This window comes from Enhydra lutris, unplaced genomic scaffold (genome assembly GCF_002288905.1).
Source record: "Enhydra lutris kenyoni isolate GAN:26980312 unplaced genomic scaffold, ASM228890v2 scaffoldscaffold9, whole genome shotgun sequence".
NCBI classification, from domain to species: domain Eukaryota; kingdom Metazoa; phylum Chordata; class Mammalia; order Carnivora; family Mustelidae; genus Enhydra; species Enhydra lutris.
The window spans coordinates 22,056,404-22,081,497 of NW_019154093.1; the positions used below are offsets into that span (position 1 = coordinate 22,056,404).

General features: G+C 45.0%; 1 protein-coding gene across 1 annotated transcript; it reads left to right on the forward strand.

The window, feature by feature from the left end:
* Positions 1-2,881: 2,881 nt before the first annotated feature.
* On the forward strand, positions 2,882-14,988 carry LOC111142820 (family with sequence similarity 159 member A). The gene is made up of 3 exons (XM_022496143.1): positions 2,882-2,955; positions 3,379-3,593; positions 14,708-14,988. Exons 1-3 carry the CDS (start codon positions 2,882-2,884, stop codon positions 14,959-14,961), a joined length of 543 nt encoding a protein of 180 aa, XP_022351851.1. The 3' UTR covers positions 14,962-14,988.
* Positions 14,989-25,094: the final 10,106 nt, after the last annotated feature.

Below are 25,094 nucleotides of genomic sequence, written 5' to 3' on the forward strand. Positions count from 1 at the left end.
TTTTTCAGTTTATGTATGACAGAACCCAGATTTGAACTTAGAGCTGCCTGACTCAAAAGCCCTAATGGAGAAATGTTAGACCGCCTCTCTGGTTCTTTCCTAGGGGTCACAGTGTGTTACCTTGTCTCTCAGAGTTACGGCTCTGTGAACTCCTAGAAGGCCAGCAGCTCTTCAGTTTCTCAGCCAGGGCAGGAAACTCCAGCTTCACTGAGAAGTGTACTCGTCCCAGTGTTCTTTACAAACTGCTGCCTTAATACAGAACTTACCGCCTCTCGAGGCAGTCCATTCACCTGGGGACAACTCCCATCATTTAAAGTTCATCTTCTGCCAAGCACAGATGTTTCCACTTGGAGCCTCCTCTGTTGTTCCCAGCTCTGGTCTTGGGGCCTGGTTCCTCAGTCCCCAGAGAAACCATCAGAGACAGCGCCGGCTCCCTGACTGACTGCTAATCTGGGATATCTCCCGCCAGCTCTCTAACCCATTCCTCAAAGGACCTTACGTTTAGAGGGCCCTTTCCATCCTGCTGGCCACAGATGTCCCATGTAAAGTGTGGGGTCCCTATTGCAGCACAGGCCTTCCAGATAATAGCCTTATAAATAGTGAGCATATCTCGGAAGGGGAAATAATATTTCATTAAAGTACTTACAAGAACTAAAAGAGACTGCATGCTCAATATGGAACGTGTGGAAAGGATAGGGGAATCACGGGAGATCTAGTGGCTTAGCTCGGATTCCCCAAAAGACTTAGAAACAAGGATTTGAGGGCAAGTAGTTTGTATGGAAAGCCATCCTAGGAAACATAGGTAGAGGCTGGCAAAAGGAGGCAGGGAAGGGTATGAGCAAACAATAGTGGGTCACCACTGAGGGTCGCTGGAGCTTATGCCTGCCGAACTCTGCCGGCCCTGTAGAAATTACACCCCAGAATTATCCCACCTGAGAGCCAGGAAACCGGGTATTCACATACAATTGTGTCAATCATTGGGTGTATGGTGATGGGAGAAGCGAGGCACTAATTTTCCTGCACTTCTGATCTGCTCAATGTACAGACGAGACTGTTCTGGGCCCAAAGAAAGCCCTCAAGCCAAGGGATACAGATGGTGGCATTTGAAACCCTGGCCAGAATATTCTATAATTACAAGACCCCATGGGACACAGGCAGGACATCCACAGCCCACACTATAACCAGAGACAGCCTGTTAGCATTTTGGTATATTTCTACCCAACCTTACATATGTATACTTACGTATATGTTTATGTTTATTTAAGTTGGAGTTATGCCGTATATTTAGTAATATGTTCTACTCTTTTCACTTAGCATTATCTCATCAGAACTTATCCTTGATCTTTTTTAAATTTTATTTTTAAAAGATTTTTATTTATTTATTTATATATTTGAGAGAGAGAGAGCATGCACAAGCAGGGGAAGCAGTAGGAAGAGGGAAAGTGAGAAGCAGGTTTCCCATTGAGCAAGGAGCCCGATGTGGGACTTGATCCCAGGACACTGGGATCATGACCCAAGTCAAAGGCAGATGCTTAAGCAACAGAGCCACCCAGTCATCCCTATCCTTGATCTTAAATATTACTTGAAAACATGTTTTTAATGGCTCTATACTATTCCATTGCAGTGGTGTTCAATAATTTATTTAGCCATGGGAAGACAGATTTTCCAAAGCTCTAAGGTTGTTCTGCTTAGTGGAACTTAGCCATCAATTAGATGGAAAATAAGTCATCAGCTAGCTGGGACCAAAATTTGGCAGAAGCAGCAAGGGCAGGAGCCTGGGGCTGGGGTCAGGGAGAGGAGTGGCCAGAAAAGCTGGTAAAGAAGTCATAAATAGGAGGGGAACCTAGGTGGCTCGGTGGGTTAAGCCTCTACCTTCGGCTCAGGTCATGATCTCAGGGACCTGGGATCGAGCCCCGCATCGGGCTCTCTGCTCAGCGGGGAGCCTGTTTCCCCTCTCTCTCTGCCTACTTATGATCTCTCTCTGTCTGTCAAATAAATAAATAAAACCTTTAAAAAAAAAAGCTTAAAAAAAAAAAGAAGTCATAGACTTCATAGACACAAACAAAGCCTGCTGCTGACCTATCCACTATTGTTGGGAGAAAATCTCACAGTGCCTAATACACAGTAGGTATTCAATAATATTTACGAAATGCTTACTATGTGCTAGGGCTTCTGCAAGAGGAGGACAAAGCTCATTATTTATGGTCTGATTCTTCCTTGAAGGAACACATGAGGAACACCTACTATGTGTCAAGAATATTGCATATATTAGTCATCCTCACTACCACCTGTGAAGTACTGAGTGTGTGTGTGTGTGTGTGTTTTAGATTTTGTTTATTTACTTAACAGAGAGAGCACACACAAGCAGGGGGTGCAGCAGAGGGAAAGGGTAAGTAGACTCCCCACTGAGCAGGGAGCCTGATGTGGGGCTTTATCCTAAGACCCTGGGATCATGACCTGAGCTGAAGGCAGGCACTTAACTGACTGAGCCACCCAGGTACCTCTGTGAAATACTGTGTTTTGATCATTTTCACTTTTCAGACAAAGAAGCTGAGGCTCAAAAGGTATAATAACTTCGTCAAGACCTTAGAGTGAGTTGTTATATACCTGGGTCCTAATCCAAGCAGGTTTGGTTCCAAAGCCCTTTGTTCTTTCCTACCACACGGGGCTGCCTGCCCCAGTGGAAAGTGCTAAAGGCCCTGAGAGAAGTGTCCTGGGTGGATTAGCCTGGCATAGGGGGAAAAGGAGAGAGAAAGATGGCCAAGGAAAGCATTATTGAGGAGGAGACATTTGAGATGGGCCTTCAAAGACAAGTAAAACTCTAACGTGGGGAGATGATGGGGGAGGAATCATGTGAAACAGGAAAGACAGTGACTCCCAAATGAGCCAGGAGGTAGTCGACTGGAGACCAGATGACGAGGGCCTGACTTGGGGCAAGGGCGACAAGATTGGAGGGTGAGGGAACAGCTGTGGGGAGGTCTTCTAAACATGGAGTCCACACTGGCATGATGACCCACTGGAGGGTGAGTCAGAAACTACCTTGAGGCTGGAAGGACAGCTGGTTTTTAGCTAAGGCCTGCTATGTGTCTTGATTTCTAAGAATCGGCATTGTGGGGAGGGCTGTTTAAGACCATCTCCAGCTCCCTGGGCAGGGTGGGCGGGAATCAAGTCGAAGAGAGTAGGGAAGGAAGGAGAAGAGAAGAAAGGGAACACGTACTGAGTCCCAACTTCGTGGTGGCGCTGACGCAAGTCATGTTACATACGTGGTGAGTCCTGGGCATATAGCTAACGCTCTGTCTCATGCTTAGCCACAAACAGCCTATGGTAAGTAGAGACAGAACAGAAGTTGAAGCCTGCTGGTGCCTGTAACACCAACAGCGCTTCATACGTCATCATAGGTTACCTCCTAAGTCCCTTCCCGACACTCGGCTCCCTCTGGTCTTCTCTCCCCAGCATTGGCGCCCTTGTGGGCCAATCCATAGCAGCCGTGGTTCTCCTGGCCTTCATTGTCACCGCCTGTGTGCTTTGTTACCTGTTCATCAGCTCTAAGCCCCACACGAAGTTGGACCCAGGCTTACACCTCCAGCTTCCAGGTAAGAAACAGACCTCATGATTTCCTTGTATTAAGCAGGCTAGCACCCTTACAAAGGGGGGATATTTATTTTTTTCTATTTTTTTATTTTTTAAAGATTTTATTTATTTATTTGACGGACAGATCACAAGTAGGTGGAGAGGCAGGCAGAGAGAGAGGAGGAAGCAGGCTCACCACTGAGCAGAGAACCCGATGCGGGGCTCGATTCCAGAACCCTGGGATTATGACCTGAGCCGAAGGCAGAGGCTTTAACCCACTGAGCCCCCCAGGCGCCCCCAAGGGGGGATATTTAGATGACGTGTTTTTTTACACCTAATTCTTTATTTATTTGGCTCTAAGAAGAATTTGCATGAAAATGAGCCTGTATGGCAGGTACAGAATGTACTGTAACAGCACCAGAGAGGTCTCCTCTCTGCTCTACAGAGCCTCAATGTTTTCATACATACACGTGACGTTAGTAGTAAAACCAGAGTCCAGGAAAAAAGGAGCCCTTTAGGAAAAAATCAGTTTAGAGTGACTTTTCAAATTGACCATTCCTTCTCATAGACTTAAATTCAAATAACGGATACATTCACAGGCCCAAATGTTGGCATAGAATAAAATCATGTTCATTTATTTTTTCTGCATCTTAGAATTAGAAGGCATAAAATTAAATACGTTGAATGTAATAAATTCATCCATACAAATGCAAGTCTCCAGCTATAATGCATTTTATGGCATATTTATCATTTAAAAAATGTACCAGTAAATCAAAAAAGAGGGAGTATGTCCATTTAACTTTTATTTAAGTGTATGTAGGAGGTCTTCAGAAATCAAAGATGAGCATGAAGATATGGCCAAACATAAAACCTATCAAATTCAGTGAAAAGTTGCTGACTTTAAATAGTAATTGTAAGAATGACCAATATATATTCTTTGTTAACAACCCCTCACTCTACAGTAAAAAAAAAAATAAAATAAACATTCAGTAAACATTCTTTCCTAAGGTAGTTTCCCTTATATATCAGTGATTTATCCATTTCTTTGTATACACGAATTTGTTGAACATACCAATCAGTGGTTCTCACAATTGAAAAATAAAAGCACAAAAAAGTTTACACTCTTGTACAGGTAAATAAAAGATCGCCTTGAATTAAACTGGATCTCCTTAAGGGCATAGGGCATTTGCCTTCATCAAATCCAAATAATCATGAAATAAAAACTCACGAGAGTTCCTAGAATATTGTGAAGCAGCAGCACATTTTTTAGGAGGTTCACAGTCTGAACACTTACATCCCAAACTCCTCATGTGCTCAATGTTTATCAGAATAACTTGATAGAGTCAACTCAGTGTTTATCAAAATAACTTGACATAGTCAGCTCAATGTGTTCAATGCTTATCAGAATAACTTGATAGAGTCAGCGTTGTATTTGTCACACAAAGATTAATCCATTTGTGGATTTTCTCAGACACTGCTTTAAAATTCTAGCCTTAGGGAATGAAAACTGATTTTAATATTATCCCAAACAAAATAGAATTAATAAGCAAAACTTGCTGCTCTCCAAACTCGGTTTGTTCAGAAATTAAATAGTTGTGTTTTTGTTTTTGTTTTTGTTTTTGTTTTTTGATAATCTGAATTGCTGGACTACCCCTTCCTTCATTATTGGCGTAGGCCCTCTAGAGCCTCAAAGGACCTCCCCCTGCCAAAAGTGTTGCTTTTTCATAAGTCTTTATTGCACACGCTTTTACAACTTCTGCAAGGTACTATGAAAGATACAAGTGCCTACTGGCAAATGATCTTTCTGTGTAGTTTGGTAGACAACACTCAAAATGAGTATTATCATCTCCATTTTACAGATGAGAAAATCAAGGCTAAGACAGATTAGATGACTTACTCAAAGTGTCACAGCTAATAAACAGTAAGGCTAAAATTCAGCCCATGTTTTTCTACCTTGAATCATGCTCTTTCTTCTGCCTACCACACTGGGTCTGTGCAGATATGAAATTAAGTACAAAATTGTTTAATACCAAATATAAGGATAATTTCAAAAAGGAGAGTAGATTTGAATGAGTGCTGAATTAGCAAAGGAGTTGGTTGGGTAAAAGGAGAAAAGGCATTCCAGGATAGGATAGATAATGGGTAAAAATGTGTGGGCCGTTCTGAGTAAGACCTATGCAGTGACTGGGTCATTCATCCTGGGGCACCGTATGAAAGAAGGCCAGGCAGGAATTTAAGCTAAGCAGAAGCAGAGCGGTGGCAATGATCAGGGCAGTAGAAAGGTGGGTAGTAGCTAAATTTCAGAGAATGACAGACAGGGCCCTTTTAGTTGTAAAAGATTAGTTTTCCAGCTTGACATCAACTTGTGCAACAAGCAGCAGCACGAAGAGCCCTTCTCAGATCCCAGTGGCAATAAATAATCCTCCTGTTGCTGAGCATTGAAAAGCAGGAGGGATGGCTTTTGAGGGTAGGAGGATTCTTCTGGCTCGCCTTGTAGTCAGAAACCTGGGAGGCTGGCAGGGAAACAGGAAGAAAGCCTGAGTGTAGATCCAGACAGCCCAGGGAGACCAGAGACAGCCCAGGCTTCAGCTTTTATAGAGAAAAATCATAGAAGTTAATGAAAGGCATCAAAGAAACTATCTCATGAGTTATGGCATGTATGTGGACAGATGGCTCGATGTCACAGACCTGTCACTTCCAAATTAATCTATAAATGAAATTCCCAAGAAAACGTTTCATGGAATTTGTCAAATTGGTTCTAAAACGTATCTAGAAGAGCAAAAGTGCAAAACAATTTTGAAAAAGAAAAAGAGGAGGGACTTGCCTATCAGGTAAGAGACATTTTTAAAAGTTTGAAAAATTGTCCACTTGATTTTGGCACAGCAGTTGACAGAATTGGGCAATGCCGTGGTCCTTAACGGGGAGCACATTACCATCCAACCCCCCAGGGACATTTGGCGATGTCTGGAGACGTTTTTGGTTGTCGCAACTGGGGAAGATATCTCTTGGTAGAGGCCAGGGATACTGTTAAACCTGCTACAGTACAGAGAACAATGCTCCACAACAATGAATTATCCAACCCAAAATGTAAACGGTGTCAATCTGAAAAACCCTAGAATAAAAAGAGAGTCTGGAGGGGTGCCTGGGTGGTTCAGTGGGTTAAGCCACTGCCTTCGGCTCAGGTCATGATCTCAGGGTCCTGGGATCGAGCCCCGCATTGGGCTCTCTGCTCAGAAGGGAGCCTGCTTCCTCCTCTCTCTCTGCCTGCCTCTCTGCCTGCTTGTGATCTCTCTCTGTCAAATAAATAAATAAAATCTTAAAAAAAAAAAAAAGAGAGTCTGGAAACAGATTAATTAAAATATAGGAATTTGAATAAAACATTTAACTTTTTTAAATAAGGGGAAAATTGGCAAATTTGCCTTCATCAAATCCAAATAATCATGAAATAAAAATAAGACAGGGGCGCCTGGGTAGCTCAGTTAATTAAGCATCCAACTCTTGATTTTGGTTCATGTCATGATCTCAGGGTCATGGGATGAGCCTGAGAGGGCCCAGAGCTCAGCAGGGAGCCTACTTAAGATTCTCTCTCTCCTTCTGCCCCTCCCTATGCACTTACTCCTCCCCTCGCCGCCCCTCCCCCCTCAAAAAAAAAGAAAAAAAAATACAAAGACATCATACATAACATTACAAAACAAGTGATGGACTACAAAGGTTTTATAAACATAAAGATAAATACATACATATAGATAATCCTCATTCACACAGTTGATATTTGCAAATTTGTTTACTTGCTAAAATTTATCTGTAACCTCCAAATCAATAATTGCAGTGCTTTTGAGGTAATTTGTGGTGTGGACATGTGCAGAGCAGCAAAAAATTTGGGTTGCCCTATCACACACATTCCCAGCTGATGTTAAACAAATCTACACTCTGCCTTCTTGTTTTCAGTTCTCCTACTGTAAACAAGGGTCTATTTAGTGCCATGTTTTTTGCATTTTTGTGATTCTTGTTAACTTCACTGTTTAAAGTGGCCCCCAAATGTAGTGCTGATATATTCTCTACTACTCCTAAGCGTAAGAAGGCTGTGATGTGCCCTGTGCAGAAAATACATGTGTTAGATAAACTTGGTTCAAGCAGGAGTTATAGTGCTGTTGGTCATGAGTTCAATGTTAATGAATCAATAATATATAGTAAATAATGTGTCTTCAAACAAAACAAATTTATGCATTGGACAGTTGACAAAACTGTTGTGACCAAAGGCCCATAGGAACTTAACCTTGTATTTTCCATAGGAGCAATGATTCAGCATTCGTTAATTCAGTGTTTGTGGTGACTTTATAGAATACAACTACTGTGAATAATGAGATACAACTATATATAAAATAGAGATGACACTGACATCCAGAATATATAGGCATATCTTTAAACAAATGAGGAAAATGTAATGTACAAAAAAAAAAAAAACACAAATGCTCAATACACACGAAAAGTGCTGCTCAACCCTACTAATAATGAGAAGAATGCAGGGCACCTGGGTGGCTCGTTGGTTAAGTGTCTGACTCTTGATTTCTGTTCAGGTCATGATCTCGGAGTTGTGAGAGTGAGCCTTGTGTAGGGCTCTGTGCCAGGTGTGGAGCCTGCTTAAGATTCTCTCCTCCTTAAAAAAAAAAAAAAAAAGATTCTCTTCTCCTTCAGCTCCCCAACCCCAATTAAGAAAGAAAGAAGAATGCAATTTAAGAATGATGTAATTTTTAAATTTTTTAAAAATTATTATTTATTAGAGAGAGAGAGAGTACAAGCAGGGAGAGCAGGAGGCAGAGGGAGAGGGAGAAGCAGGCTCCCCACTGAGCAGGGAGCCCGATGTGGGGCTCGATCCCAGGACCCTGGGATCACGACCTGAGCCGAAGGCAGACACTCAACCTACTGAGCCACCCAGGCGCCCAAATTTTTTTAAAGATATATTTATTTTAGAGAGAAAGGGGAAGATTTATTTATTTGGGAGAGATTGAGAGAGACAGAGTATGTGCACAGATGGGGAGGGATAGGGAGAGAGACAATCCTCTAGCAGAGTCCCTGCTGGATGCTGAGGGCCACTCAGCTGGCTGTATGTCACAACCCTGAGACTGTGACCTGAGCCATAAGCAAGAGTTGGACACTTAACTGACAGAGCTACCCAGGCACCTCAATTATATAACTTTTTTAAGCAATTACATTGGCGGGGTGCCTGGCTGGCTCAGTCAGAGGAGCATGCAACTCTTGATCTTGGGGTCGTGAGTTCAAGTCCCACATTGGGGTAGAGATTACTAAAATAAATAAACTTCATTTGTTTATTTACTTTTAAGATTTTATTTATTTATTTGACAGAGAGAGACACAGTGAGAGAGGGAACATAAGAGGGGGGCAGGGGAAGAGGGAGAAGCCGGCTTCCTGCTGAGCAGGGAGCCTGATGCAGGGCTCCATCCCAGGAGCCTGGGATCAAGACCTGAGCTGAAGGCAGATCCTTAATGACTGAGCCACCCAGGCGCCCCAATAAATAAACTTTAAAAAAAATTACATTGGCAAAAGTCCCAAAATTGGCCATATTAATAGAGAGAAATTTGACTGTGAGGAATTCATACTGTCATATGCTACTGGTAAGAGTATAAATTGGTATGACCACTTTGTGGACCAACTTGGCAATATCTATCTATTTATCTATTTAAACTAAACTAAAGCAGTATCTATTTATCTATTTAAACTAAAAGTATCTATACCCTAGACTCCATAATTCCACTTCTAATTATCTGCCTTAGAGAAATAGTTGCACTAGGAGAGGACTTGTACAGATAGATCCATGATAGCTTGTTGTATAAGAAACAAACTAAATGTCCCTCAGGAGAGGAATAATGAAATATGATATCACAGTTAAAATGAATGAACTAATTCTAAATAGACTATCTCATTTGCTCTTCACAGTAACTGGGTGGAGTATAGATCTTATTACTATGCATTTTACAAGTGAGGATTTTACAGACAGGGACCCAAAGTCACCTAGTGAGCGAGTGACAGAGTCATGTCAGCCTCCCCTCTCCTTTGTCTCCTTACCCTATGCTGCGAAAGGAAAGTCCTCACTGCGTACCAGACTGAAACTTTACATGCACTATCTCATCTCATTTTCCCAACTATCCCAGTGCGGGAGATATTATTAGCCCCTGTTTCACAGACGTAAAATCCAGGTGTCGGGGAGGTTAGATGACTTGCCCAAGGGTTTACAGCTTGTAAATCATGGAACTGGAATTCTAATACATGTGTTTTCGTGTCTCCAAAGTCCTATTCTTTCTCCGTCACCAGGTGAGTTCTGTGGGGTGCTCCTGCTTGTGTCCTCCTTCCCTCCCCTCTCCCCGTTTTATCCCCTCAAGCCTTTCTGACTCAAAGGAAATACAGTTCATGCCTTGACCCTGTGAATGAAAACCACCCTCCTATTTTTCATTGATCAACCACCAGCTGGATAATTCAGTTTCCAGGGTTTGAGACAGCTTGCATCCTTGCTCTTTGCTTCTTATTTTTAAGATGGAAAATGCATTTCCTGACCTTTTACTAAGTGATAGCTTTCATCTTTCTCTGCCTTTTGCCCAAACTCAACTTTGTTCCTCCCATTCATGAAGTGCTGTGCTCTCCTTCCTCTGAACTCCCAGCATCTACCAGGAGCCTCCTGTCCCCCCTGCATCTGAGACAGCTTACAGGCCCACTATCTTACATTCAGCAGAGTTTTACCTTTACAAAAGTGTCTCATTTCTGTCTCCCTCTCAGTAGGACGTATGCAGAGATCATTAGTCCCATCCTACAGCAAAGGAAACGGAGGGTTAGCCGAGAGAAGTGAATTAGCCAAATCAAAGAGCTACTGAGCCTGTGTTGCTGAGGAGTCAACCCTGATCTCCCAGATTCTAAAGCCTACAATCATTGCACTGTATCTTGGGGCCATGATACCTGACTGTGGGAACAAGGGCAGTGTGGGAAGTACCTTAACAAGGACAGAGTGGAAATGGACCAGAGTTTCTGAAAATAGGCTCCTCCTGCTGCCCAGGCATTCTGTAATGTCCCATCACTCCCACGGCAGCCCGATACCCCAAACTGAGGATGCACAAAGACCATAACTTTTTTACTCTGGTACTCTGGTACCTTGTGAGGAACTAACTTGATCAGAAGGATGACTGAGTTCCTACCCTTGTGCTAGGCGCTACGCTTTTTTTACACCTTATCCCCCTTTTTTTTTTTTTTTTAAGATTTTATTTATTTATCAGAGAGAGAGAGGAAGAGAGAGCGAGCACAGGCATACAGAATGGCAGGCAGAGGCAGAGGGAGAAGCAGGCTCCCTGCCGAGCAAGGAGCCCGATGTGGGACTCGATCCCAGGACTCTGGGATCATGACCTGAGCCGAAGGCAGCTGCTTAACCAACTGAGCCACGCAGGCATCCCACCTTATCCCCTTTAAACTACTCAACTACTCTGCCAAGTGGTGACTATCAACTCTATTTTGCAGATGAGGTGAATGAGGTAAGTGTAGAGGTGATATTCCAACCTAGACACATTTAATAATAGACAAAAAAAAATGGGGGGCATTGATAGACAAGAGTTCAGTTCTCCCTCTAAAAGGTGTAGGTGGGAGATCCCTAATCGGCCCTTCTCACCATCCATCAGCTTGGTGTTTTCATTAAGTTAAACATACACTTACTCTATGTATTAGATACCTATGGCTACTGTAACAAATTTCCACAAACTAGGTGGCTTAACATAACAGAAATGCATTATCTCACATTTCCAGGGGCCAGAAATACAAAAATCCGTCTCACTGGGTTGAAATCAAAGGCTCCAGGGGAGAATAAGTTCCTCGCCTTGTCCAGTTTCTAGTGACTGCCAGCATCCCTCTGCCTGGAGCTGTATCACTGCAATCCCTGCGTGTGTCTTTACATCACTGTGTGTGGGTCCATCTCTGTCTGCCTTTCTCTTATAGGGGCAGTTTTGATGGCATTTAGGATCCACCCAGATAATTCAGGATAAGCTCCTTATCTCAGAATCCTTAATTTGAGGCATCTGGGTTGCTCAGTTGGTTAAGAGTCTGCCTTTGGCTCAGGTCATGGTCTCGGGGTCCTGTTTCAAGCCCTGCGTTGGGCTCCCTGCTCGGTGGGGATCCTGCTTCTCCCTCTCTCTCTGTAGCTCTCCTGGCTTGCGCTCTCCCCCAACTCTCTGTCAAATAGGTAAATAATCTTTAAGGGGGAAAAAAACACTGTAATTTAATCACATCTGGCAAATTTTATCATGTAAAGTAACATTCACAGGTTCCAGAGATTAAGACCTAATATCCAGGGGTTACTATTCAGCCCACTACACCATACAAATCAGCAATTACACTCCTATGTATTTATCCTAGAGACACGAAAATGTACATCTGCACAAAACCTAAACATGAATGTTCATAGCAGCTTTATTTGCAATTGACAAAAACTGGAAACAACCCAAAAGTCCTTCAATGAGCAGATGGTACCACCATACAATGGAATATATGCAGCCATAAAAAGGAATGCACTACTGATGCACACAAAACTTCAGTGGATTTCAAGGATGTTATAAAGAGTGAAAAAAGCCAATCTTAAAAGATTGTATACCACATAGTTCCATTTATATCACACTTCCAGTATGACAAAATTATAGTAATAGAGAATGGGTTAGTGGTTACCAGGAGTTAGATTTTTTTTTTTTAAGATTTTGTTTATTTATTTGATAGAGAGTGAGAGAGAGAATGACAGGGGAGAAGGTCAGAGGGAGAAGCAGACTCCTCATGGAGCTGGGAGCCTGATGCGGGACTTGATCCCGGGATTCCGGGATCATGACCTGAGCTGAAGGCAGTCACTTAACCAACTGAGCCACCCAGGCGCCCCCAGGAGTTAGATTTAGAAGGAAGGTTCAAGTATAAAGAGGAAACATGAGGAAGTTTCTTTGTGGTGATGGAAGAGTTTATCCTGATTGTGGCTGTGATTATATGTCTATATATGTGATAAACTTTGATAGTACACCACAAAAAGAGTGCATATAAAAACTGGTAGAAATTGAACAGGATTTGTAGTTTAGTTAATCATACTGTATCAATGTCAGTCTCCTAGTTTGGAAGTTTTCCTATGGTTGTTTAAGATGTTATCATTGGGGAAAGCTGGGTGAAGGATAAGTGTACTTTTTTCTTTTTTTTACTTCTTATGAGTCTTCAATTCTTTAAGAATAGAGAATTCAAAACAAAACAAACAACAAAAAAAGGAAATTTATTGGCTCTGTAGGTGAGAAGTCTAAAAGTAAGGTGGGCTTTATGCATGGTTGAAATAGAAGTTCACTATGTTGTCAGGCTTGTGGCTCCATCCTCTAAGATTCTTTCAACTCTACCCTCTATTTTGAGTTGGCTTACTCCTCAGGCTGACTTTTCTTATGGTAGAAAGTTGGCTACCAACAGTCCCTGGGGCCACCAGCTTTTTGTTTCCCTCTAGCCAGGAGAAGAAAGAGGGAACTATCTCTTCCTTCAAAGGTGCAGGGAGCTGAGCTCTACTCTGATTGGACCATTCAGGTCATGTGTCCACCCCTAAACCAATCATTGTCCTCAGGGAAATGCTGTGCATCCATTACTGAGCCATGTGGCAAAGGAATAGGATTATCTGATTGGCTCAGATCAACCAGGCCCCACACCTATAGTTGGGATGGGACCAATACCACCCAAATATAATTGCTATTACCAGATGGGAAGAGGTGGAGTGAATGTTAGGTAGCCAACTCCAATGTCTAATATAACTTGCTTCTTAAAATTCACTCTTGCCTTAGTTTCAAAGTTCTCATTCTTCCTGGGTATCCCCCCCCCACCACCATCAATGGAGTTTTCTAGACAGAGAAGGTAAAAAATGTCATTCCAGGCAGAAGTAACAGCATAAGCAAAAAATCAGAGATGTAAAGGAATGGAGCTATTTAGGGTACAATGAAAACCTTGGTGTCACAAACACAGAATTCTTAAGAGTGATAGTAATGAAGCCAAAGAGAAGGGATAGGCCCAGTATGTGAAGAGCCTTGAATGCCACCCCAAGGATAACAGGTAATGAGAAGACATTGAAGGCTTTTGAGAAAGAACAGTACATGGACTCACATGACTTTAGAGTGTTCTCTCTGGCTACAAAGTGGAGGGTAGACTGAAGGAGACCCAACTAGAGGCTGTTCCAGTGGTCTGGGAGGAAGGAGATGAAAAGCTTGATCGAGGGTGGTGGCCATGAAGATGTAGAGAAATGGGTGAATATGGAAGATGGTAATTGGTGAAATCAGAGGGACTTGGTGACTCACATTTCTGGCTTGAACAGTTGATATGTTTTTTTGTTTTTTAAGATTTTATTTTAAATAATTTCTATATCCAACATGGGGCTCTAACCCACAACCCTGAGATCAAGAGTGTCATGCTCCAGCAGCTGAGCCAGCCAGGTACCCCTGAACACTTGATACATTTTATCCAAAAAGGCAAGAATGCTCAATTGTGTCAAATGCTCCTGACAAGTCAAGGGAGATAAGGATTTGTAAGTGACTGTGGGATTTAGTGACAAAACATTTTGAGGTATGTTGGGAGCAGAAACCAAATAAATTTTGGCAGAATAAGTAATGAATGGGAAGTGGGGAATACTAATGTCAAGTGAGCCTCCTTTCAAGCTTGTATACAAGAGGAGGAGAGGATAAATCAGCAGCGTGTCATGGAATCTATTCTTAAAGAAGAGAATAATGTATGTTTTAAATTTTCCAACACATCTCTGCATGCTAGCTGTGTAGTCAGCCTGTATCCTCATCTATAAAATGAGTTTTTAATAGTACCTACCTCATGGGTTTATGGTCAAGGTCAAGTCTTCATTTTTTCCTAACAATTGTTTATTGTCTGTCTCCCCCACTAGACTGTAAGTTCATTAGAAACACTGACAGCTCCTATTGAATGATGTAGTATGTTGTTAATAAATATTTGTTAAGCGAATGATGCATATAAGACTGAGTGCAGTCCTGCCCAAGGTGAGCACTTGGGAAAATTGGCCAGGGTGAGTTTGACTGTGGGGGAGGAAGGTCTGTAAGAGGAATGCCTTCTGCTTGCTGTTTTCTAGACCCCAAGGAGGAAGCGCCCCCTGGCCGCCAAGGTGGAAACACAGGCAATTCAATGGAGGTGCCAGGAGTGAGCATTCCCTGGCAGAATCACCCCTTCCTGAACCCACGGCTAGACTACAATGAGGAGCAGGCCATGGACCCCAAACGCCTGCTCCAGCACTGCTTCATGGCCACAGTGACTGCCAGTGACATCCCAGGCAGCCCTCAGGAGGCCGTTGTCCCAAATCTAGACCCATGTGGACCAACCCCATAAACATCCAATAAATGTCTCTACACCATCCTTTTCTGGAGCCTCTTTTCCATGAAAGGTGGGGGTAGGGATGATCAAAGGGACTTGGGAGACTGGTGGGATAAATGAGGGCTTTCCCCAGCAACTCCACCCAGGCCCTGCTTTGGACCCAGTTATACTGCTCTGCCTTGCCTCCTGTGAGTCAAAGAGAGTTTAGACATGTGTCCCGGGGAAATGGTCAGTAACAACTCCACGCAGTCAGGGGGAAGCCTGGGGTTATGGAGGCTCACAGGAGCTGCTTGCCTAAGGGGGAGGTCAGAGAACTCTGACTTGGTCTTCCTGTTACAGAGCAGGTATATTTAGGATCCCCCAGGAAGATGGCTGGGACCCAGAGGCAGGTGACTCCTAGTTCTCCTGCAGCTCTGCCGTGAGGAACAGAATGAGAAGGAGTGGGGGGGTGGGGGGGTGGGGATTAAATTACTTAGTCCAAGCAAAGTACTTAAAACAGTGTTGGCACATGAAAAGCACTATGTGTTAGCTATCATCATCATTGTTATTATTATTAGTTTACTGTTAAGGAATCTTAGGGCAGGATGGCTGACTGCCACCCCTCTCCTGCCTATTCTCTTCATCTTAACTTTGGCAGTTGCTTTAGGCTTTGCCTTGGGAGTACAAGGCAAGGATTGGAGAGAATCAGTGGCCACTGAAAGCAGCTCTCGACATTTCTGACAGTGATATGACCTGCTGCTGGATTTGGCGACAGTGAAATGGCCACTCTTAGATATTTGGGCATGGGGCCTGAGCCAGCCAAGGGCACATGGTAGGGTGACAAGGCAGGGGGTGAGTCACCTGCAGAAGTGGTCTAGGCTGGAAATTGAGAGAACTTGGTTTTGGTCTTCATTTGTTGTTGTTTTGTGTGTGTGTGTGTGTGTGTGTGTGTGTGTGTGTGTGCATATGTGCACATATATGTGTCTTTTATTTTTAGCACTCTGAACCCAGCACCTTGTCTGCTTATCATACATCCAGCAGTGTCTATTCTGTGCCAGGACTCGCATGGGTTACCAGAAACAACAGGGAATCAGCCACAGCTGCTGCCCTCAAGGGGATCCCATGGAGGGCAAGGAGAGCACACGAAAGGGAAGTGGGCCCAGTGGTGGGCCCTCATGCAGTTTGAGCAAGGAATGAGTGATGTCTGAGCTGAATCATCAAAGATGAGTCAGTTTCCAGGAGAGACAAGGTCAGAAGCCATTATGTTCAGAGTACAACTTGTTCTAAAACAGAGAGAGAGCCTAGCGCACCTCAGGAACTGCAAGTTATCTGTTGGGGAGAGAGCTTAGGGTACTTTGGTGTGTGCGTGTGTGTGTGTGTGTGTGTGTGCACTTGCGTGACAGACGAGAGGTTTCGTCACTGATGTTCTGCATGACCTTGCACAGGACAGATCCTGTTTCTCTTCTTTGTATCCGCATCAGTTAATTTCAGTTTTCCTCCGAACTTCCTATGCTGAGACTTCCAGGAGGTTTCGGGGAAGAATCCGATACAGCCTGTGTCCTTAGGCTACTCATGGACTGATGGGGGGACACAGTCTGTAAATTCTAAAAACTCAATTGGTCATTCGTGGCCTAAAGCAGTCGTTCTCAAACTTCAGACTGCATCGGAATCAGGTGGAGGACTTGTTAAAATACAAATTGCTGGGCCCACTTCTCTCCCACCATGGAGTGTCTACATCTGTAGGCCTGGAGTAAGTCCCCACAATTTTAACTAGTTCCAGGTGATGCTGATGCAGCTGGTCTGGGCCAGCTTTTTGAGCATGACTGGGCAGGAAAAACAAAGAGGACTCAGCTGGAGAGATTAAAAAGGCAAACTCATACTGAAGAAGTTCCATGAAGGCCTAGTAGAACTTCCCAGCAGGAGGCTGTGTAGATGGGGTGGGGAGAGGGGAAAACAGACTGTGTGTTTTGCTGACCTATACATCCCAGGCCCCATAAAGCTCTTCCCATCCCCCATGTTTCAGGTTCTCCCATTTGAATTCAGTCAGTCCTCAGAGCTGGCTCTCACTGGGGTTGGCTTCTCTAAGTCTGGTGTCAGAAGGCAACTGCCCACCCTGTGCAGTGGGAGCCTCCTTCCCTAGGGCCATGGAGCACGAAGGAAGCTGGGTGGGCTGACTCACAGACAAAAATAGTCTGCGCTCACCGCTGCTCCCAAGCACACATCGACTGGCAATTATCTCTTGTAAATTGCTTTCCTGCTTACGTTCAGAACATGTGAGTGTGTCTGCCTGCCCGCTTGGGAACAAACACTCAGAAGGCACAGGGTGGAGGTGGTCAGCTGGGAGTGGGCTCCAGATGGAGGGAAGCCCAAGTCTGAATCTTCAGCCAAGAATTAGCGAACTGTTGAATCTCAGACCTTGGAAATATCAGAACCTTGCACTTGCCCTTGTAACACTCCCACCACTTGGTTTTCCAGCCTCTCAAACATTCTCATTTGTTTCTTCCTTCAACATTGACTGGCAGTGATTCTCTACCAGGATCTGGGCTAAATGAGGTCCCAGTTCCTGTTCCTGAAGGGGCTCATCGCTATGGCATCGATAGAAAATTCCTAACACAGCTAAGAGCTTCCAGGAAGCTTCTTGGAGTAAGTAATGTCTGAATAAAGTCTTGAACCCACTGACAGGTGAAAAGGGGTTTGTGATGCAAGATGGGGAACAGCATTTAAGGCACAGGGAATAGCATACATAAAGGCCCGAGCTAGAAGAGAGCAGATGGTGATTCAAGGGACAATAATAATTCAGTTTGGGTGGACTCTGGAATCAAGGTGGGATGGCGAGAGATGAAGCTGGATGGGTATGTGGGCCAAGCCCTGAAGCCTCTGCCATATTAAGGGTCTCAGGCTTTATCCTGAGGGCAATGGAAGTGACTGGAAAAGGTTTGGCATGGGAAGGAACTCAGAACCTTATGTGATAGCTTGCTTTCACGTTCTTCATGAAACTGAAGTAAAATGTGTTACCCAGGAGCTCTGCTTTGGGGACCTATTGAAACCTGTTCCTCTGGTTCCTGAAACCCCAGAAATCTGAAGGGCGGTGATGGCTCTCATCCCCACAAGAAATGGCTCGGGTCCTGGACGCTTATTAGGGGGAGGAGGCCTTTCCACTGTCATTAATGACTCTGCTCTTCTATGCCCCGTTAGCTCAGGGGCCAGAGCCTGGTACAACAAAGTCCCAGGCCATAGAACCAGAGCCGTGCCTCACTCTGTCACAGAGACCCAGGAGGCTCTCATGTGCACAGCACTGGGAAGGGTATGAATGGCTCCTTGCATACCTACTCCATACCTCTCAGGATCAAGACCACCCAGATTGGATGGTCCACTCAGGGAGTGTTGACTGAGGACACCCTGTGGGCCCAGCACTGTGACAAGCCCTTTAGGAGAGAAGATGCAGCTCTGTAAGTCTTGGCAACTTCCTACTACGGATGAAAAGTAGGTGTGACCCATAAGACCCCTAGGGAGCAGGGAATCAGAGAATTCAAAAGCAAATGCAAGCTGTGGGTTAAAAGCCATTAGAGTGGCGGAGAGTTTGTAACAGAAGAAAAGAAATAGCCTTGGAAGCCTTTATGGAGGAAGTGGTGTTGAATTTGACCTTGATGAGTCATGGTAATATTTGAAGGGTCGCAATGAAGTAAAGAAAGTGTTCTATAATGTCAACTTTATATTTTAAGAGAATACTACTTGTGGCTCCAAGGGCTTTGAACAAGTAGATCTTTCATTCACCAGCTCTACATCAGCCATAGTCATTCAACATACACTTACTATCTTTTGTGTGCCAGACCTTGGTCTGAGCATGAGGAACAAAGTAATGAGTCAGTCAAAGTTCCTGTCCTTGAGGAGCTCTCAGGCTATTGGGGAAGATTGGTAACTTAAAGAGACAATTAGAACATAGGACAGAAAGTGCTTTGCCTATTCACTGATTGAAAGATGGTTATGGTAACCTTATACGTGGTGCTACATTAGTGCAACATAACTTTGCCACCCCTCAGTCAAGCAATGGAATGTATTTTCTCATCCTTGGTTTCTATGCTAACTTTGTGATTTGCTTCAAAAAAAAAAAAAAAAAAAAAGCAAGTGGCAGAAGTGACACTGCACCAATTTTGAGTCTAGGCTTTAAGAGACTTTGCAGCTTCCTCTCTCAACTTCTTGGAATGCAGTGTCACTATGCAGGAGCCTAGAGCCCACTGGAAGATGAGAGCATGCAGAAGCTACATGAGCTCTCTACTGAGGCCCTCTAGACCAACCAGCTCCCAGCTGAGTGACCAGAAGAGTGAAACTACATGAGTGACCCCAGGTGAGATCAACAGAAGAATCACCAGCTAAGTCCAAAGCACCAATCCACAGACTCATGAGCAAATAAATGGCTATTGTTTTAAGCCATATGTTTCTGGTAGTTTGTTACATGGCAAGAGATTACTGATGCAGTTCTTTTCACATACTTTATTACAACTGTGAACCCTGTGTCCATGTCTTCTCTATTTGCCTGTGAGCTCCTCCTTAGATGAAAGAAACTGTGCCAACTGTGTACCACTCCAGATCCACTTTCTTCCCTTCTCCATCTTGCTCTGTGCCTTGAGAGGGTTACACAAAGAGGCTACCTTGCCCTCTGGAATCTGCGGGGGTCTGGTCCACTGGAGTCCCAGCAGAGTACATATTCTCCTAGCTTCCTCCCCGGAGGTTCATGACAGGGTGCATCTCTGCACCAAGGGATAATCCTATCCCTTGGATTACAACACCAAGTGCTTACAACAGCTCTCTTTGTCCAGATTCTATTGCTCCCTCCCCTGCTCCTTTAGACCTAAGGGTAGTAACAAGTGCTCTTACATGACTTGCCCTGGGGCATTCCCTATTCCTTGACCCTTTATTAAACAGTCCCTTTATTAAACTCTACTCAAATTACCCAGTTTGCGAATGCCACATATTTCCTTCTGACATCCCGAATGGTAGTTTCTTTTATTTATTTATTTGTTTGTTTGTTTATTTCTTTATTTATTTGACAGAGAGAGAGAGAGAGATCACAAGTAGGCAGAGCAGCAGACAGAGAGGGGTAAGCAGGTTCCCTGCTGAGCAGAGAGCCCCATGTGGGACTTGATCCCAGGACTCTGAGATCATGACCTGAGCTGAAGGCAGAGGCTTAACCCACTGAGCCATCCAGGTGCCCCCTGAATGGTAGTTTCTTATTCTTTATTCTATCCTCAGCTGCCAGCTAGCTCACAGTATATGCACAATAAATGCCGTTTGGTGGAGAAATGAAGATTCCAAGGAATCTGCTGTTAAAGTTACACTTTGATCAGAAACACTGGGGTCTAGATTCTGACCCTGTAGTTTCCTAGCTATATGGCCTTGGGCAAATTTCTGCACTTCTCCAGAAGAGTAGCAAGTTTCCTTATGTGTTAAATTTGGATAATAAATACCAACACTCCAGGATTGTTGTTCAGAGTATAGATAATGTTTGTAAAATGTCTGGTTCACAGTAAATGATAAATATGACTTTGGTGAGGAGATAGGAAGGATTTTATAGCCATTTTCCCATTTCATTCTCATTAAATCGCTATGAAGATCCCTATCTATCTATCTATCCATCCATCCATCTACCTATCTTAGCAAACTAGGACCAGGAAAGGAAGACAACCTGTGGAAGGCCACACACTGAGCTGGAAATAGGCAGAATTTGAATCCAGGTTTCAAGTTCTGGTTCATCATTCTTTTTTTGCCACACCGGGTGAGGGGTGAGGAAGAGGCATGGCCTTGACACACGTCTCCAATAAGCCAACCACAAAAGAAAAATAAATGAAGTGGGACTTCCTAGGAGAAGCCAGCAGGGGCCACATGCCCTACCCTCTTCCTCAACAGAACTTTTTGAATTTTTTGTAAAAGAGTCTTTGCCTGGCTGCCTACCTCATTGCCCAGCAGGAAACCTGAGAATGAAATCATACTCCTGGAGACAGGATGAGGAAAAATCATATTTGTCTGGGAACCCCCAGGACATGAAAGCAGAGCATTTAGTTGGGCGGCTCAAGGCACGAGTCTTCTCCCTCACCTGTGCCCTCTTGAGCACCCCTTTCCCTTGCCCCAGGCTTCCTTCTCCATCAAAGCTTCCAGAACTCTCTAGTCTCAGCGACCGAACCCTTCTCTGAGCTATCACAATGCCTGCCACATAGCAGGTGCGCTTTAAACCTTGTGCAACCAAAGAATGAATGTATCCGTCCTTATAAATACTCGTTCCACAAACACCGATGTCCACTCCGTGCCTCCCCATTTGCTGGGGTGGAGGATCCAGAGACAAAGCAGACAATGCCCACCCCCTCGCACAATCCTGGTCTTAGGACTCGCCATCTCCAGTGTGTTTGCTGATAGTCTCGTTGAACACTGTCAGGGCTCAAAGGGCCCTCGGAGACCTCTTCCCTTCAACTGTCTCATTATACAGCTGGGGAAACCAAGGTTCAGAGAAACAACATTCTGGTACAGAGGAGGGCACTGATTCGGGGTCAGGACAGCCGGGCTCCGAGGCCGGCCCTGCCCCTGACTTGCTGCCAGCGTCTGTCCCCGGGCCGGGCCGCGTGCTCCGCGTTGGCGACAGCGGCAGGAACCACCGCACGGCCCGCGCCGAGGGCAGCTCGAGGGCGGACTGAGCGACCTCGGACGAGGCCCTTCTCCAGCCAGGAGGGAGCTTCCTTTGTGAAACCTTCATTTTCAAACCCTCCAGCCCAGGGTTCCCAAACCCCGCCTTCTCTCCCGGCTGCCGGGCGTTACCATGGAGACCGTAAGCCCCTCGCAGCTCCCCGCGGTTCGGAGCCCCTCCCGTGCCTCCGTCTCTCCCCGCTCTTTCTCCCGCGGCAGCCGATCTTCCCCAGGGCTCGTGGGCTCCCAGGCTTCCCCAGGACAGGAATTATTATCCCCGTTGGAAATCGGGGAAAACGGAGACCCAGAGAAGGGGAGGGGCTGCCCGAGGCTGCCCGCAGCCGGCCTGTGGCCTGCCTGAGGCGCCCCTCGGCCTTCACCACAACCACCCTTTTGTGTGGCGGCGCGCGCCTACTCTAGGAGGCTTATTGTTCCTTTTTTTTTTTTTTTTTCTTTCCGCATTTTTGGTAGTTTAGCTTTTTGTTCTAAGAAATTCAGAACAGGTTCTGACTAAAGCCGGAGTGACTTGAAGTTCTGTCTTTACATTAGTGACTTCAAATCTATTCTTGGATAAGTTAAGTCCTTTGTGAACGGAAATAGTGCTGGATGATAAAACCTGCCAAAAAGCTATTGCAGAATGTGGCCGCCCTGATTATGCTGATGCAGCAAAGACAATCACGTCTTAGAGCATTGCAATTTTCCAGAATGCATTAAGAAACAATATAGGACCATGCAAAATTTACACAACAAACATCTGAGAATTTGGACATATAATGTATGCTAAGTAGAGGTGTTTCTGTAACTCTAAAAGACAAGGGTATCAAAACCTTGGCATATGGAAAATAGAAATTATCCTGCAAAGCTGGATTCCAGTCCCAACCTGCTCATTTGGCTCTTCTGCACATTACTCAATGTGAAAGTGGAGTATCACCCCCTTCTGTGTGACAGCTGTGCAGATGTGAAAGTACTTTGGAAGTTGTGATAAGCTCAACAGATGTTATTTATTGTTATTAAATGAAGGCTGGAGAAGGATCACCTAGATTTTTTCCCAAGGGCCTTCCATTGTCAGATTGTTAGATTTAGAAGTTTTCTATGATTAACATGTGTGATGCTAAAGGTCTAGATTCTAGAATCCTAAACCTGATTCTAATCTCAGAACCCTGTGAGTCTGACATTCTCTGATTCCATGCAAGTGTGAAGGCAAGGTCTGAAGGCCAGGCAGGGTGAAAACCCAGGTCAGCATTCTAGGCCTCCAGGGAGGAGCAGGTGTCCCTGCTGTCTATTTGGGCTCACCCATGGAACCATACTGTAATTCCCATCAGACCTGCTTCAGCTCCTACCCTTTCTCCAACCAGCTTTCTTGGGGCCTCATCACCTGTATTATCCATATTTATCAAACACAGTCTCCCATTAGGTCCAATTAAATCACTCTGCCAACACTGCAGGAATCAAAACCTCCCTCAATTATTAGGCCCAACAGAGGAGGCCCCCACTGAGGATGACTCCACCTGACACCCCCCCCTTACCCCATATGGTCAAGCACCATCCCCCTAGGCCCCCACAAGCATTAGCATAGTAGCTACAGGAGCATTCCTTTCTTTGGGTTCTGGTACATGGTGTTCCTCCCAATGGCCTCACAGGCAGCTGCTGACTCAGCCCAGGTCGCTAATGTGGCAGGTATCCACGAATTTAGGTGGGTAGCTGCAGCAGCCTGGACACACGTGAGCTTATATGCATGGACACCACAAGGACACTAGCCCTGGGCTGCAGGCCTGGGACCTGGCTCCCAGGCCACGATTGTTAACAGGGCTACATTGAGCTAGTAAGTTCCTCTCTGTCTAAAGAGAATATTCTGGCCTTGTGGGCCTCACAGGGTGTTCTGAAGCTTCTGAACAATGTATCAACAGTAAATTGTTCAAAAATGATGTGTCGTGATTTAAAGTGATATCTAAATACAATATACTACTACGATGTTCATGGTCAGCCCCGTACCAGCACCACCGCCTAGCGGTGTGACCTCAGGCAGGTCATTTTACTTTTCTGAACCTGTTTCTGCATGCGTGCGTGTGTGTGGTTTTTTGAGTGCTTAGTATATGCTGGGCACTGTGTCTGGCATGTTACATGGCTTATTCTATACCAGTCAGGGTTCTCAGTTGCAAACAACTGAAACCATCTCTGGCAAAACTAAGCAAAAAGGAGCTTTACCGGAAGGCTGCTGGATCACTGAAATGACGAGGAGACTTCAGAGCCAGGGAGAAATCGGGGGTAGCTGGGCACAGCCAAAGTACTCTGCAGGAACTGTCTGTTTAGGACAGACTCCACTTCATGCTACACGGCCACGTGCTGCTCACCACTGCCCACTGCAGCCTCCTGATGTAATCTCCGTCCTCATCTCTCTGCCTAAGTCTCACTGGACTCAAGGCCCAGGGATGGGGGGGGGCATGGACTTGACCCAGTCCAGCCCCACATGGGTCAGGGAAAAAGTTGCTGCCCCCCTCAGCTTCCATATAGCTTGGAATTCCTCCAAATAAGCCAGGTATCCGGATGCTGGGGGCCATACGTGCTCAATGTTCACCAAAGCCTTCAGCAATCTTGAGTCAGGGAATGTTAGATTTGACAGAAGAAGAGACCGTGTCTCTGACGGGTTTACTTACTGGTAACCTGGCCCATAAGTGGGCACACTAACACTCAGCTTACAGGAACAGAAGGAACAAATGGATGTAGGTAGTCAGCAAATACTAATTCCCTTTTCCCCCTGAGTCATGGCTCTTGCTGGGAATGTTTGCTTGGCCGTGGGGAAGGCTTTCAAAGACTTGTTCACATTCCCTGTGACTCTGGAGCTGGCCCCTACCTTCCTGGCAATACTCACAACTGTAGTTTATACCAAGGGACTGACTCCTTTGCAGACGTCATCATCACCATCCTCACCATATTGCCTTTGGCTCATTGGAGCCTCACAAAACCTGTGAGTTATGTATCACATCAGTTTACCAAATGAGAATACAGGGGCTCAGAGAGGTTAAGTGACTGTTTCAAGCTCACAAAGCAAGTCAAAGCCCAAATCATACCCAGGTTCTCCTGTTTCCAGGGTCTGCTCTATCACTGGCCTCTATCTCAAAGGAGCAGGCTGAAAGCAGGACATTTAGGATTCAACATAGACACAGAATGCCACGGCAGGAAGAGGCCTCAGAGTCTTTGCATTCTTTCTCTCTTTTTACTGATGGGAAAGCTGAGGGCTAGAGAGAGGAAGTGCCCTGCCCACCCTCACACAGCGCTGTCTGGGAATCCTCTGTGCAAGGGCCAGGGTTTGAATACAGTTCTCTTGCCTCCCAGTTTAGTGAGAATTGCCCACGGGGCTATGGAGCTCATTTTAAACTTGATGTAACTAGTGCAGAAGGGGAGGAATGTCCCACTCCGCTGTTGGGATGAGGGCCCAGCTTTGGTGTGGGCTCAAAAGGAAGGACACAGCAACAGGATGGCTGAGAAGTAGGAGGCTT